General features: G+C 37.2%; 3 protein-coding genes and 1 long non-coding RNA gene across 4 annotated transcripts; all 4 read right to left on the minus strand.

Moving 5' to 3' along the window:
* Positions 1–527: 527 nt before the first annotated feature.
* Positions 528–3978, minus strand: LOC148189498 (antiviral innate immune response effector IFIT1-like). The gene is made up of 2 exons (XM_088077392.1): positions 3839–3978; positions 528–2918 (listed from the first exon to the last, which is right to left on the minus strand). The coding sequence occupies exons 1-2, from the start codon at positions 3844–3846 to the stop codon at positions 1631–1633; spliced, it is 1296 nt and encodes a 431-aa protein (XP_087933518.1). The 5' UTR covers positions 3847–3978; the 3' UTR covers positions 528–1630.
* A 498-nt stretch (positions 3979–4476) lies between these two features.
* Positions 4477–7254, minus strand: LOC121940958 (uncharacterized). The gene is made up of 2 exons (XR_015776569.1): positions 6563–7254; positions 4477–6343 (listed from the first exon to the last, which is right to left on the minus strand). It is a non-coding gene; the product is annotated as an uncharacterized LOC121940958 (long non-coding RNA).
* Positions 7255–7822: 568 nt separating this feature from the next.
* On the minus strand, positions 7823–12072 carry LOC121962853 (interferon-induced protein with tetratricopeptide repeats 5-like). Its single transcript, XM_042513167.2, has 2 exons — positions 11946–12072; positions 7823–10469 (listed from the first exon to the last, which is right to left on the minus strand). The coding sequence occupies exons 1-2, from the start codon at positions 11951–11953 to the stop codon at positions 9167–9169; spliced, it is 1311 nt and encodes a 436-aa protein (XP_042369101.2). The 5' UTR covers positions 11954–12072; the 3' UTR covers positions 7823–9166.
* Positions 12073–13199: 1127 nt separating this feature from the next.
* On the minus strand, positions 13200–15340 carry LOC121962781 (antiviral innate immune response effector IFIT1-like). The gene is given in 1 exon segment (XM_088077393.1): positions 13200–15340. A coding segment is annotated over 1 exon segment (696 nt). The 5' UTR covers positions 15242–15340; the 3' UTR covers positions 13200–14545.
* Between the last annotated feature and the right edge of the window lie 497 nt (positions 15341–15837).

Raw genomic sequence — 15837 nt, forward strand, 5'->3', positions numbered from 1 at the left:
TAGACATTTCTTTAACAAACTTTTGATTTTGATAAGCGCTCCACACGGAGGCATTTTATTTTGAAGGGCTCTCTGTTAGAGAAACTGGAAGTGTGGTGGAGACGCGGTGCAGACAGAAAAGATATCAGATGATCGTTGTTCGGCTCTCAGTTCATTTAAATAATACCAACACGAAGGAGGCAATGCCGTGAGTAACATTTTATGTTGCATAAATTAGTCAAGGATAAAAAACAGATCATAAATAAATGTTAAAACGTTTGTTTTGCAGTAGTTAAAAAAGTTTTTACCGGACAAGACAGCATGTAACACTGTTGCATTTATGTTTGTTTTCAGTTTTTACTCCATGACCGTATACCAAATGAAGAGCCTTCAGTAAATGGTCAAGCTTACTACACCACTCTGTCATTTTTGGAGTGCAGTTTAGCTCGCCGTGAGCTGAAACACTCAAACGCTTTAGTGAGAACATCACAGCATCCACATCTACTGTAAGTGCTAACAGAATCATAAGTTACAATAATGCGAACATAAGTGTATTATAAATCACAAACTCAAAGCTGCTTTTGGTTTTTAATGAACTAACAACAAAACTACAACTATTTTTTTGTCATTTTTACCTGCTCCCACAATTTAAACTGCGATAAAATGAGCCATTTTGACCACAACAATCCCCCCAAAAAAGCCTGCAAAATCCTGTAAGGAAGTATTAGCAGTGAACAATTAAAATTACGGGATTTCTTACATTGCTGTTGCTGACGGAAGATGATTAAGATTCATATTTATTTTTCATAATAATACAGATATGCAAGAAGATAGAGGAAGACAACAACCTGAAAAGAATTGCATACTAAATCATAATGGCAACATTGCTCTCAAAAAATCACAAAAATTCCTAAATTGTTCAGCGGAAAATTATAATGGCAAAACTTTGCAAAGAAATCAAGCTGATTGCATGGAATCTGCATCAGAGGATTCACCTGCAGAGACAGTGTAAATCTGCTTTAGTTATTTGAAATTAATAGGGCCAAATTTTACTTCCTGCCACACCACAATCAGCAGGTCTTCAGCACTGAGTTTCTCACTTCCTTTTTGACTTTATTCTAAGAATTATTCTTTTTGGTAATTGCCCTAAATCTTTCCTGCAGGTTTTACGAATGTATTTGTTTTCAAGTTGAGAGCTACACGTAGATTTTTGTTTGTTTGTTTGTTTGTTTTGCATCATACACTACCTACATCTTTGCCTAGATTTAGAACCAGTGTCGTAAGAGCTGTGTATTCACCTTGGTTGATGTGGTTTCTGAGCCACAAGAGGTCAGTGAGGTGTCATGTGATGCAGGTTGAGGGTGACTACAGGTGCTATAAGTTTGTGTTAATCATGTGCAAGGGTGCTGAAGTGGAAGGAGCCCAACAGTTTTCGACTGTGCTCGGTTGTTGTTTTGTAATTGTGTTTATGACGTTCAAAGGCTTATTGGAAGCCTAAGGAATAACCATGAGTGGAATTAAACGCAGTGGAATAAAATCACAGCGACTTCTGACGGTTCGTTTGGTTTTTAAACTGAGTACATGTCCAAATAACTTCATGCCCACTATCAGCCGGTAGCGGCTACTTATAGGACTAGTCACTACAAGTGCTTTATGGCTCCTGCAGTTCTGCCAGGAACTCACGTGTTGTGTCGCCTCTGTTTGCAAGGTTCTGCAGAGCTCTGATGCTGTTGTCACGAAAGGGGGATTGGTACGGTATGGCTATCACCCTCATGTGATACTCTTTTGACTCTTGGGGCCTCTGATGAATGAAGTACAGATGTTTTGCATAGCAGTTGTAAAGCAACTGTTTGTCTTCAAGTTCCAGATCACTTTCTAGCAGCTCTTGGTAAATCTGATCAGCTTTAGCCTGGTTCTCATTTAACTTTGCGCAAATATTTGCAAGCGATATCTTCTTCATAAGAGAATAATGAGGGTAAAGAGAAATCACCTCCTCATGGAGACTGATTGCTCTGTCTATCATGCTTTGCTTTGGTGAGCGGTCGCTATAGATCCTCCATTTGTAGAGGAGTGCAACAAATCTCTTCAAATAAGGTACATCTGGATGGCTTTTCAGAGCCTCCTCTGCCAAATCAATGGCGTCATCAACTGATACATGGCTTTCAAAAACCCTCAGTAACGCTTTCAGACCACTGTAGCTGCTGACAGGATTTCTCAGAATCTGCTCAGCTAACTCACGTGCTTCATCTTCAATTCTTTCTCCTTTTTTAGCACGTTGCTCAAGGTAGTGAGCAGCAAGGTACAAGTTCTCTGGATCTTGTTCCTTGGCACTTCTCATTTTCTCCAAGAGGTCAGCTGGCAGCCCTGTTTCACTGTGCTTGAAAGCACTCACTAACCCCAAGACATGGCTGGTTTTCCACTCCACCATGTCCGGCTGCATCCTGATGGCTCTCTCAAAGTAATCTGCAGCCAGCAGCTTTTTTTCTGTGCTGAACTTCATCAGGGTCCAGGCTTTTTCAGCACAGACCTCTGCATGGAGTTCTTCCTGGGATGGAGATGGGTATTCATTCATCAGGGCGTCGACCTTTGACAGGTAAGCTTGACTCTTTTCTTGGTCCCCCAGCTGATGGTGCAGCCAAGCCAGGTTCCCGTAGTTCACCACCAACCAGGGACCGTTATCTGTGTTTCTCATCTGGCGGAAGGCCTCTGCAGCCTTGTTGAAGAGACTCTGGGCATCATGGGTGAACCCCAGCTTGTACTGAATAAACCCCTGCAGGTTGTAAATGTGACCCAGCCACATGTTTCCCTCCTCTGTGCCGATGTCCTCCAGCCTCTCACCAAGGCGGAGAAGTTTGGACCTGCAGGGGTCCAGATCCCAGGTGAAGTGGCACTCCAGGGCCTCCAGTTTGACCTCCAGTGTTGTTGGACTCTGAGCAGCACTGATGGAGAATCAAAATAACAAATATTAAACACATCATTAATATGTTATCCTTTGAAGCATACTATGATAATACTGGTTAGTGGTGTAATATAACTAAGAAATAACACTTTATTACAATATTTACATATTTTTAGTGGTATCTGTACTTTATTTATTTTTATTAATTTCTATGTTTTACTAATTTTTATTAGGTATGCATGATAGTATTATTACATCATAACATACCAATATCATACCAATAACATCATTGGGATCAGCCAACACTGGCTGTGAAATTGACCAACATGCTTTATCTTCTTTTGCACAATGAATAAATGTTAAAAACATGTACTGACATTGATTGATTGAATTGATTTAAATGTTTATTTCAAATATGCAATGAACAAAGCAATACATTTTTTTGTTTTAAAAAGCATTGTATTTTATGTCTGCTGTCCATTGTCCCTGGCTTTTATAATCACCCCATGCCAGTTGCCCTCGTGAGTAAGTTTTCTCAAGTGGGCCCCATATGCATGCTCGGGCTACCTGGGTACGAAGTGGGTATCAGCCCAAAATGGGCATCTTATCTGGAGCCCACCTGGGTAAACCCATCCATGAGGGTGATGGTTATGAAACCCCTGGATTATCCCACACAGGGTCCATTCTTTAGTCTCACATGGGCCCAACATACAAACATAGTACACTTCAAGACAACAATCAATCTGTAACAATAAAAGATGAAATACCAATTATAAAATTCCAGAACAAAAAAATAAAAAAAATAAACAGAAGAGCCAAGCAAAAGAATAAGAGGGAGTGAAAATAGGGCCATTGACCTGTAAGGTTTATAATGTTACTATTATGAGATCTGGTACTCTAATACCATGTTAATACATCATCATAGACTACTCCTATAATGATATGAAATGTACAACTCACCTCATCATTCAGCTGTTTCCTTGACTCAGTATTCCTCTAAATATTAGGCTGTTTTTTGATCTCTCTTTTCTCTTGGACCTCTTTGCTCTTGTTTGTTGTAAATGTGGATGTTGAGCACGCAGGAGAAATGCCATATTCACAGCTTGCTGAAGTAGATAAAGCTGCAAGAGGAAGGGCGTGCTCAAACTCCTCTGTATAAACAAATTTCCTTTGGAGCTTGGGGTTTAGGTTGCCATTCATGAGAAACGAAAACCAAGGTATGTTGACATAATATCACTCATCAAATTGTGTGATTAAATTTTTGTTAAGTTGATTTATGGTTAGAAACTTTTGCTTGGTTTTGAAGGAAACAAAGAATATGATGTCACATATATATATATATACATATATATATATATACACATATATATATACATATATACACACACACACACACACACACACACACACATATATATTTATATATATATATATATATATATATATGTATATATATATCAGACTTATGCTGTGTAAATTGTACTGCAAGATTGTATGCAGTATACTAATGGCCTTTGTATTCACGACCAACTCAAGTAACCTTGAGATGATTTCTTAGTGCTTACTGTAAACATTTCTCAAGGAAAAGACAGAAACAGTTTCACATGCTGACGGCCTTTTATTATCACAATCAGCTGGCACGATGATACACAACCACCCACTTACTGATGGTGTCAACTAAAAGAGAAACATTACAATGTGCAACAGAAGCAGACACATTACTGATACTAAACAAAAAATGCCATTTGTGTTTTAAAACATAAAACAGGCAACTTAATAGCAACCTACAAACTTCTCAATCCAGCGCCATGCATGATGGGAACTGTAGGCGTTGTGACAATATATTTAATACATGCACAATGAATGAATATTACATACATTGATTGACATTGATTGATTGAATTGATTGAAATGTTTATTTCAAATATGCAATAAACAAAGCAATACATTTTTTTCTTTTGAAAAGCATTGTATTTTATGTCTGCTGTCCATTGTCCATGGCTTTTATAATCGCCCCATGCCAGTTGCCCTCCCGAGTGGGTTTACTCAAGTGGGCCTACACTGTGTACTCAGTGTAGGCCCACTCACTAATATATATAGAGTGTGTAATAATAACAAATACATCTTTACATAACAATAAGAAAGTGAAATAAATTGTTAAACAAGATAATGTGAAAAACACAACAATATGTTAAATAAAAGCATGTAGGGAAAAAAAAACATAAATAAAAATAAAATATTTTTACCATAAGATGCCAGAGAGCATAGAAAAGCATCAAAATAGAGCTTGTTCATTAAGATAAAGAAAAGAAATCCGAATGGAGGAGCCCTCTAGAATCCCCCTAGAGCAGGGGTCACATTTTACATTTGTCCAAGGGACAGTGTTTTCTGAAGGAGACACTGTGGGGTCCAAACTTTTAAAATTGTAAATATATGACTCATAAATCTGTCTATATCAATTTCAATTTCAATTTTATTTCTAAAGCCCATTATCACAAAACACAGTTTGCCTCAGAGGGATTTACAGCATACGACATCCCTCGGCCCTTAGACCCTCACATCATCTAAGGAAAAACTCAGAAAAAAAACCCTGTAATGGGGAAGAAAACTGAAAATGGAGCAGCTGAGGAGGGATCCCTCTTCCAGGACAGACAGATGTGCAATAGATGTCTCTCTCTCTCTCTCTCTCTCTCTCTCTCTCTCTCTCTCTCTCTCTCTCTCTCTCTCTCTCTCTCTCTCTCTATATATATATATATATATATATATATATTTATTTATAGGGTTGCAAATTGTTAGTAAGCAACTTTCCATAATCGATTAATTGGCAAAATTAACGATCGATTAATTGTTATTTGAAAAAACATACAAACTTGGTTTACTTCAGACAATACCAACTGTGTTTAATCTTCAGTCAAAGCTCACAGCAACATATTGCATATCTTTTGAAAGCATTTCAGAGCCTATTGATTAAGAGATTGAATTCCACATATTGGATTAAATTCTTAACGACCGGTTAATCAACCCTAATATCTATCTATCTATATATTATATAATATTATATGTGTGTGTGTGTGTGTAATAATAACAAACACATCTTTACATAACAATAAGAAAGTAAAATAAATTGTTAAATAAGACAATGTAAAAAATACAATAATATGTTAAATAAAAGCATGTCGGGGAAAAAAATTAAAATAAAAGACACCAATTCATTTCTGTTTCACTTATCCAAATCTGAAAAGCCAGATGGTTTTAGCATTTCCCCAATCTTTCCACTAGAATGAGTCTATAGGCTAGCCCTGGCATTGAGATGAAACTTTTAGAAAAGAACTGATCAGTGGGCGTAATAATCTTTAAAAAAAATATCGCAGGCCTAAATAAAATACAAATATATAAATTCACTGTGGCCTTGTCTGAAAAGGAAGAAAGGAAGGAGGAATAAATATAGAAGGAGAGAAAAGCAGCCTAAATTTAAAAAAAAATGAAGAAAGAAAGAAGGGAATGGGGCAAAAAAGAGGAAGAAATGGAGAACACTGATCATTAGGGAGGTTATTGAGGACATCATCTTTCTGACTTGTAGGATCCATTATGTTATATTTCTGACTCTGGGACTCCATCAAGAGATATTAAATAGATCACAGCCTACTCAGTATTTACACATACAGTGATATGAAAATTACTGACCTCATCATTCAGCTGTGTTCTTGACTGCTTTGCAGTAACTGATGTGATGATGTTGAGCACGCAGTTTGAGTGTTCACACTGAGGCGATCAGGGGCGGGGCATTTGTGTGTTCTCTCTCAGCTCTTCACTTTCGTTTTCCAGGAATGGAAACTAATCTGGAAAAACACAAACAGAACTCATCACATTTAGTTTTTGTATCTTTTTTCTTAAGATGATTTAAAGGAAGACCCCCCCCCCCCTTGAAGCCACACTGAGTGAAATATTGAATTCAAAGGTGTCACATTTTTTTGGTTCCACCTTCCCATCAAATGGGAATATTAAGGTGTCACTATTATATTGCTATGCAGTTGGAGAGTTCACACTGAGGTGATCAGAGGCGGGGCATTTTGTCTGTTCTCTCTAAGCTCTTTACTTTCGTTTTCCAGGAATAGCAACTAATCTGAAAAACACTAAAATATGACTCATGACTGTTAGTTTTCCTATCCTTTTCTTATGATTATTTAAAGGAAGAAATGCCTCTAGCCAGAGTCTGCACAGTGGCGATAACCACAGTGGTGGACTTCCTGCCAAAACATTCGTTGACCAATTGTGAGCAGCAACACTGAATGCAAGTGCATCAATTGGCAGTCACAGCTGTCAGTTATGGCAGAAAATCCCCTTTTTGTAGAATTGTATCACTGATTAAAAAAACTAAAAACGATCACTTGAACAATCTTCAGGGTGAAGAGAACTACCTTCAGTGACAGAAACCATCTTCAGGAAACATTTATTTGGTGTGTACTTTGAGTTTTTAGTTTGGCCTATGTCCCATTCACTAACATGGAGGGGCGGGCTTTATGACCTATACTGCAGTCAGACACCATGACACTGTCCTGTCATCATCTTTATATAGTCTTTGTTTACAACTGCACAGACATATTTTTTATTGACTGAAAAACACATCTTCACTACACAAAAGCTTGTTTGTTCATTTTTCACTTGTACATCCATGACCTTTCAGATATTGTCCTTCAGTTGTGGTCATTTGTGTTGTCAGCCATGTTGACTAATAAGTTGAAAGTAAAAAAAAAGTTGCCAGTTGCTTTTTAAAGTTGTGAATGGATTAATGTCCATCAACATCATAGTAGTGCTGCATACTTGAATGGTACTGTAAAATTGTATGCAGAATACTAATCTCTTGTGTATATACCACCAACTCAAATAACTTCAAGATGATTTCTTAGTGCTTATCGCAGTAACAATGATCAAGACTGAACAGTATTATTATCACATGATGACACCCTTTTATTGCCAGTCAATACAGGAAACATTACATTTAAAACCACAATGATAACATACAGCTGGAGTGATGATACACAACCACCCACTTACTGATGGTGTAAACTATAACAGAAATATTACAATATCCAACATAAGCAGGCACATTACTGACACAACAAAAAAAATGCCTTTTGTGTTTTAAAACATACAACAGGGAACTTAATAGCAACCTACAAACTTATCAATCCAGCACTCGGTATGATGGGAGCTATAGATGTTGTGACAATATATTTAATACATGCAAGGCCTACACTGTGTACAACTCAGCCACAATTAGGCATACTTACACATGCAATCAACTGCATCTGCTGATAACATTCAAATTATACAGCAAATTAATAATTACATATTTTCTTTGGTTGACCACAAATATTTGTGCATCCAAGTTTGCTGCATTTAAACTCAATGTGAAAAAATAAGATTTACGTCACCCCTACGGGTCCTATGATTGCTGCGATTCCATAGAAGTAAATTATCTGACAGGCACTTTAAGCAAAGCCTGCTGTCTCATTTAAGGCACGACCATGCTAGCGTTTATTATGGTTAAATTAATTTGATTTAATCATCAATTCATAATTTGTTTTCTTGTGCTGCATTGAGATGCCTTTCACAAAATATTTAACTCTTGAACCCCGAGCCAACTAGGTTGATGTCTCTCGAACACATGGGCAAAAAGGCAATGAGCAACTTGGCAAGAACTGTCCTGCATATTGCAAGAAAATAGTACAAGTTGACAAGAAAATAATTAAATCAAAATTTAAAAAATCTAGGAAGAAATGTCCAGAAAACTGTATGTATAATTATTTTAACCATATTTTTTTTAATTACATTTGAGTATAATTATATATTGGAATAGTTTTACTTTTTTTCATTTTTAAAGGATTTTTGTTAGGTTTTTGTTGTATACTTTTTGTGCTTGTTTCGGGTATTTTTCTGTTTCTTTTCAACTTTTCTAAAATGGAAAAACAAACAAATTTTTGGGCCATGTCTTGTGGAGTTGATCATTGCTTTCAACCCATGTTTTTGAGAAAAGTCGAACCAATGTGCTCAGGTTTCAGAGGGTTAAATCTGCTTTAATTTACATTTAATACAGCCTGTCTGGTCCCTATTAGAGGGTCTTCACTGTCAGATTCTCAATTCAATTTTGACTTTATTTTAAGAAGTACTTTTTGTCCAGTTTCTACAAATTTGTCTTGTAGTTTTTCCAAATTTGTAAACAAATTCATGAGCAGGCCTATGGACAGATATTTTTTTGTGCAACAGTATTTTTTTCTGGTCAGTGCTTTATGGCTCTTGCAGGTTTGCCAGAAACTCCCCTATTTCTTTACACATTCTGTTTCTGCCTCTGTCTTTAATCTTCTCCAGAACTTTGATGCTATTTGCACGAAAGAAGGATTGTTGCGGTATTTCTGCTGCCTTCATGTGATATTTTATAGACCTGTTGCGATCCTGTCGATCAAAGTTTAAATATTTTGCATAGTTGTTGTAAATCATCTGTTTGTCTGCAGGTTCCAGATCACTTTCTAGCAGTTCATGGTATATCTGCTCAGCTTGAGCCTGGCTGTTTGACTTTGCATAAATATTTGCGAGGTCTATTTTCTTCACAAGTGAAGAATGAGGGTAAAGAGAAATCACCTCCTTAAGGAGACTGATTGCTCTGTCTATCATGCTTTGCTTTGGGCGACTTTCTCTAAAAAAGATGATCTTCCATTTGTAGCAGAGTGCAACACATCTCTTGAGGTAACGCTCACCTGGATGGTTTTCCAGAGCCTCCTCTGCCAAATTAATGGCCTCATCAATAGATACATGATTTCTGTAAACCCTCAGTAACCCTTTTAGACCACTGTAGCTGCTGACAGGATTTCTCAGAATCTGCTCAGCTAACTCACGTGCTTCATCTTCAATTCTTTCTCCTTTTTTAGCACGTTGCTCAAGGTAGTGAGCAGCAAGGTACAAGTTCTCTGGATCTTGTTCCTTGGCACTTCTCATTTTCTCCAAGAGGTCAGCTGGCAGCCCTGTTTCACTGTGCTTGAAAGCACTCACTAACCCCAAGACATGGCTGGTTTTCCACTCCACCATGTCCGGCTGCATCCTGATGGCTCTCTCAAAGTAATCTGCAGCCAGCAGCTGTTTGTCTGTGAACTTCATCAGGGTCCAGGCTTTTTCAGCACAGACCTCTGCATGGAGTTCTTCCAGGGATGGAGATGGGTATTCATTCATCAGGGCGTCGACCTTTGACAGGTAAGCTTGACTCTTTTCTTGGTCCCCCAGGTGATGGTGCAGCCAAGCCAGGTTCCCGTAGTTCACCACCAACCAGGGACCGTTATCTGCGTTTCTCATCTGGCGGAAGGCCTCTGCAGCCTTGTTGAAGAGACTTTGGGCGTCTTTGGTGAGTCCAAGCTTATACTGAACAAACCCCCGCAGGTTGTAAATGTGACCCAGCCAACTGTTTCCCTCCTCAGTGCCAATGTCCTCCAGCTTGTCCCTGAGGCGAAGAAGCTTGGACCTGCTGGGGTCCAGATCCCAGGTGAAGTGGCACTCCAGGGCCTCCAGTTTGGATTCCAGTGTTGTTTGACTCTGAGCAGCACTCAGGGAAATTTAAAAAAAAAAAAAAAAAAAGAAGCAAATATAAAGGCATGTCATCAGTAGGTTGATACAGTATGCTTTGAAGTGCAATTTGTTTTGGATAACCTGTCTTCATCTCAGGTGGAGGAAGCAACAGTGTACTGGGTTTCTACTCAATACTAATCACTAAAAACTAATATTTGTACCATAATACGCCAGAGAGCATAGAAAAGCATCAAAATAGAGCTTGTTCGTTAAAACAAAGAAAAGAAATCCGAATGGAGGAGCCCCCTAGAATCCCCCTAGAGCAGGGGTCGCATATTACATTTGTCCAAGGAACAATATTTTCCGAAGGAGACATTGTAGGGTCCAAACTTCTAAAATTGTAAATATATGACTCATAAATCCTTAGACCCTCACATCATCTAAGGAAAAACTCTCCGAAAAAAATCCCTGTAACGGGGAAGAAAACTGAAAATGGAAATGGAGCAGCTGAGGAGGGATCCCTCTTCCAGGACAGACAGATGTGCAATAGATGTCTCTGTCTCTTATATATATGTATATATATATATATATATATATATTTATTTATTTCTAGGGTTGCAAATTGTTAGTAAGCAACGTTCCATAATCGATTAATTGGCAAAATTAACGATCGATTAATTGTTATTTGAAAAAACATACAAACTTGGTTTACTTCAGACAATACCAACTGTGTTTAATCTTCAGTCAAAGCTCACAGCAACATATTGCATATCTTTTGAAAGCATTTCAGAGCCTATTGATTAAGAGATTGAATTCCACATATTGGATTAAATTCTTAACGACCGGTTAATCAACCCTAATATCTATCTATCTATATATTATATAATATTATATGTGTGTGTGTGTAATAATAACAAACACATCTTTACATAACAATAAGAAAGTAAAATAAATTGTTAAATAAGACAATGTAAAAAATACAATAATATGTTAAATAAAAGCATGTCGGGGAAAAAAATTAAAATAAAAGACACCAATTCATTTCTGTTTCACTTATCCAAATCTGAAAAGACAGATGGTTTTAGCATTTCCCCAATCTTTCCACTAGAATGAGTCTATACGCTAGCCCTGGCATTGAGATGAAACTTTTAGAAAAGAACTGATCAGTGGGCGTAATAATCTTTAAAAAAAAAAAAATATCGCAGGCCTAAATAAAATACAAATATATAAATTCACTGTGGCCTTGTCTGAAAAGGAAGAAAGAAGAGAGGAATAAACATAGAAGGAGAGAAAAGCAGCCTAAATTTTAAAAAAAATGAAGAAAGAAAGAAGGGAATGGGGCAAAAAAGAGGAAGAAATGGAGAACACTGATCATTAGGGAGGTTATTGAGGACATCATCTTTCTGACTTGTAGGATCCATTATGTTATATTTCTGACTCTGGGACTCCATCAAGAGATATAGATCACAGCCTACTCAGTATTTACACATACAGTGATATGAAAATTACTGACCTCATCATTCAGCTGTGTTCTTGACTGCTTTGCAGTAACTGATGTGATGATGTTGAGCACGCAGTTTGAGTGTTCACACTGAGGCGATCAGGGGCGGGGCATTTGTGTGTTCTCTCTCAGCTCTTCACTTTCGTTTTCCAGGAATGGAAACTAATCTGGAAAAACACAAACAGAACTCATCACATTTAGTTTTTGTATCTTTTTTCTTAAGATGATTTAAAGGAAGACCCCCCTTGAAGCCACACTGAGTGAAATATTGAATTCAAAGGTGTCACATTTTTTTGGTTCCACCTTCCCATCAAATGGGAATATTAAGGTGTCACTATTATATTGCTATACAGTTGGAAAGTTCACACTGAGGTGATCGGAGGCGGGGCATTTTGTCTGTTCTCTCTCAGCTCTTGACTTTCGTTTTCCAGGAATAGCAACTAATCTGAAAAACACTAAAACGTGACTCATGACTGTTAGTTTTCCTATCCTTTTCTTATGATTATTTAAAGGAAGAAATGCCTCTAACCAGAGTCTGCACAGTGGCGATAACCACAGTGGTGGACTTCCTGCCAAAACATTCGTCGACCAATTGTGAGCAGCAACACTGAATGCAAGTGCATCAATTGGCAGTCACAGCTGTCAGTTATGGCAGAAAATCCCCTTTTTGTAGAATTGTATCACTGATTAAAAAAACTAAAAACGATCACTTGAACAATCTTCAGGGTGAAGAGAACTACCTTCAGTGACAGAAACCATCTTCAGGAAACATTTATTTGGTGTGTACTTTGAGTTTTTAGTTTGGCCTATGTCCCATTCACTAACATGGAGGGGCGGGCTTTATGACCTATACTGCAGTCAGACACCATGACACTGTCCTGTCATCATCTTTATATAGTCTTTGTTTACAACTGCACAGACATATTTTTTATTGACTGAAAAACACATCTTCACTACACAAAAGCTTGTTTGTTCATTTTTCACTTGTACATCCATGACCTTTCAGATATTGTCCTTCAGTTGTGGTCATTTGTGTTGTCAGCCATGTTGACTAATAAGTTGAAAGTAAAAAAAAAGTTGCCAGTTGCTTTTTAAAGTTGTGAATGGATTAATGTCCATCAACATCATAGTAGTGCTGCATACTTGAATGGTACTGTAAAATTGTATGCAGAATACTAATTTCTTGTGTATATACCACCAACTCAAATAACATCAAAATGATTTCTTAGTGCTTATCGCAGTAACAATGATCAAGACTGAACAGTATTATTATCATATGATGACACCCTTTTATTGCCAGTCAATACAGGAAGCATTACATTTAAAACCACAATGATAACATACAGCTGGAGTGATGATACACAACCACCCACTTACTGATGGTGTAAACTATAACAGAAATATTACAATATCCAACATAAGCAGGCACATTACTGACACAACAAAAAAAAATGCCTTTTGTGTTTTAAAACATACAACAGGGAACTTAATAGCAACCTACAAACTTATCAATCCAGCACTCGGCATGATGGGAGCTATAGATGCTGTGAGAATATATATAATACATGCAAGGCCTACACTGTGTACAACTCAGCCACAATTAGGCATACTTACACATGCAATCAACTGCATCTGCTGATAACATTCAAATTATACAGCAAATTAATAATTTCATATTTTCTTTGGTTGACCACAAATATTTGTGCATCCAAGTTTGCTGCATTTAAACTCAATGTGAAAAAATAAGATTTACGTCACCCCTACGGGTCCTATGATTGCTGCGATTCCATAGAAGTAAATTATCTGACAGGCACTTTAAGCAAAGCCTGCTGTCTCATTTAAGGCACGACCATGCTAGCGTTTATTATGGTTAAATTAATTTGATTTAATCATCAATTCATAATTTGTTTTCTTATGCTGCATTGAGATGCCTTTCACAAAATATTTAACTTTTGAACCCTGAGCCAACTAGGTTGATGTCTCTCGAACACATGGGCAAAAAGGCAATGAGCAACTTGACAAGAACTGTCCTGCATATTGCAAGAAAATAGTACAAGTTGACAAGAAAATAATTAAATCAAAATTTAAAAAATCTAGGAAGAAATGTCCAGAAAACTGTATGTATAATTATTTTAACCATATTTTTTTTAAATTATATTTGAGTATAATTATATATTGGAATAGTTTTACTTTTTTTCATTTTTAAAGGATTTTTTTTAGGTTTTTGTTGTATACTTTTTGTGCTTGTTTCAGGTATTTTTCCATTTCTTTTCAACTTTTCTAAAATGGAAAAACAAACAATTTTTTGGGCCACGTCTTGTGGAGTTGATCATTGCTTTCAACCCATGTTTTTGAGAAAAGTCGAACCAATGTGCTCAGGTTTCAGAGGGTTAAATCTGCTTTAATTTACATTTAATACAGCCTGTCTGGTCACTATTAGAGGGTCTTCACTGTCAGATTCTCAATTCAATTTTGACTTTATTTTAAGAAGTACTTTTTGTCCAGTTTCTACAAATTTGTCTTGTAGTTTTTCCAAATTTGTAAACAAATTCATGAGCAGGCCTATGGACAGATATTTTTTTGTGCAATATTATTTTTTTCTGGTCAGTGCTTTATGGCTCTTGCAGGTTTGCCAGAAACTCCCCTATTTCTTTACACATTCTGTTTCTGCCTCTGTCTTTAATCTTCTCCAGAACTTTGATGCTATTTGCACGAAAGAAGGATTGTTGCGGTATATCTGCTGCCTTCATGTGATATTTTATAGACCTGTTGTGATCCTGTCAGTTAAAGTTTAAATATTTTGCATAGTTGTTGTAAATCATCTGTTTGTCTGCAGGTTCCAGATCACTTTATAGCAGTTCATGGTATATCTGCTCAGCTTTGGCCTGGCTGTTTGACTTTGCGTAAATAATGGCTAGGTCTAGTTTCTTCACAAGTGAATGAGGGTAAAGAGAAATCACCTCCTCATGGAGACTGATTGCTCTGTCTATCATGCTTTGCTTTGGGCGACTTTCCCTTAAAAAGATGATCTTCCATTTGTAGCAGAGTGCAACACATCTCTTGAGGTAACGCTCACCTGGATGGTTTTCCAGAGCCTCCTCTGCCAAATTAATGGCCTCATCAATAGATACATGATATCTGTAAACCCGCAGTAACCCGTTCAGACCGCTGCTGACAGGATTTCTCAGAATCTGCTCAGCTAACTCACGTGCTTCATCTTCAATTCTTTCTCCTTTTTTCGCACGTTGCTCAAGGTAGTGAGCAGCAAGGTACAAGTTCTCTGGATCTTGTTCCTTGGCACTTCTCATTTTCTCCAAGAGGTCAGCTGGCAGCCCTGTTTCACTGTGCTTGAAAGCACTCACTAACCCCAAGACATGGCTGGTTTTCCATTCCAAAACTACAACTATTTTTTTTGTCATTTTTACCTGCTCCCACAATTTAAACTGCTATAAAATGAGCCATTTTGACCACAACAATCCCCCCAAAAAAGCCTGCAAAATCCTGTAAGGAAGTATTAGCAGTGAACAATTAAAATTAAGGGATTTCTTACATTGCTGTTGCTGACGGAAGATGATTAAGATTCATATTTATTTTTCATAATAATACAGATATGCAAGAAGATAGAGGAAGACAACAACCTGAAAAGAATTGCATACTAAATCATAATGGCAACATTGCTCTCAAAAAATCACAAAAATTCCTAAATTGTTCAGCGGAAAATTATAATGGCAAAACTTTGCAAAGAAATCAAGCTGATTGCATGGAATCTGCATCAGAGGATTCACCTGCAGAGACAGTGTAAATCTGCTTTAGTTATTTGAAATTAATAGGGCCAAATTTTACTTCCTGCCACACCACAATCAGCAGGTCTTCAGCACTGAGTTTCTCACTTCCTTTTTGACTT

Source organism: Plectropomus leopardus, chromosome 5, assembly GCF_026936395.1.
Source record: "Plectropomus leopardus strain MGB_pleo_1.0 chromosome 5, ASM2693639v1, whole genome shotgun sequence".
Lineage (NCBI taxonomy): Eukaryota > Metazoa > Chordata > Actinopteri > Perciformes > Serranidae > Plectropomus > Plectropomus leopardus.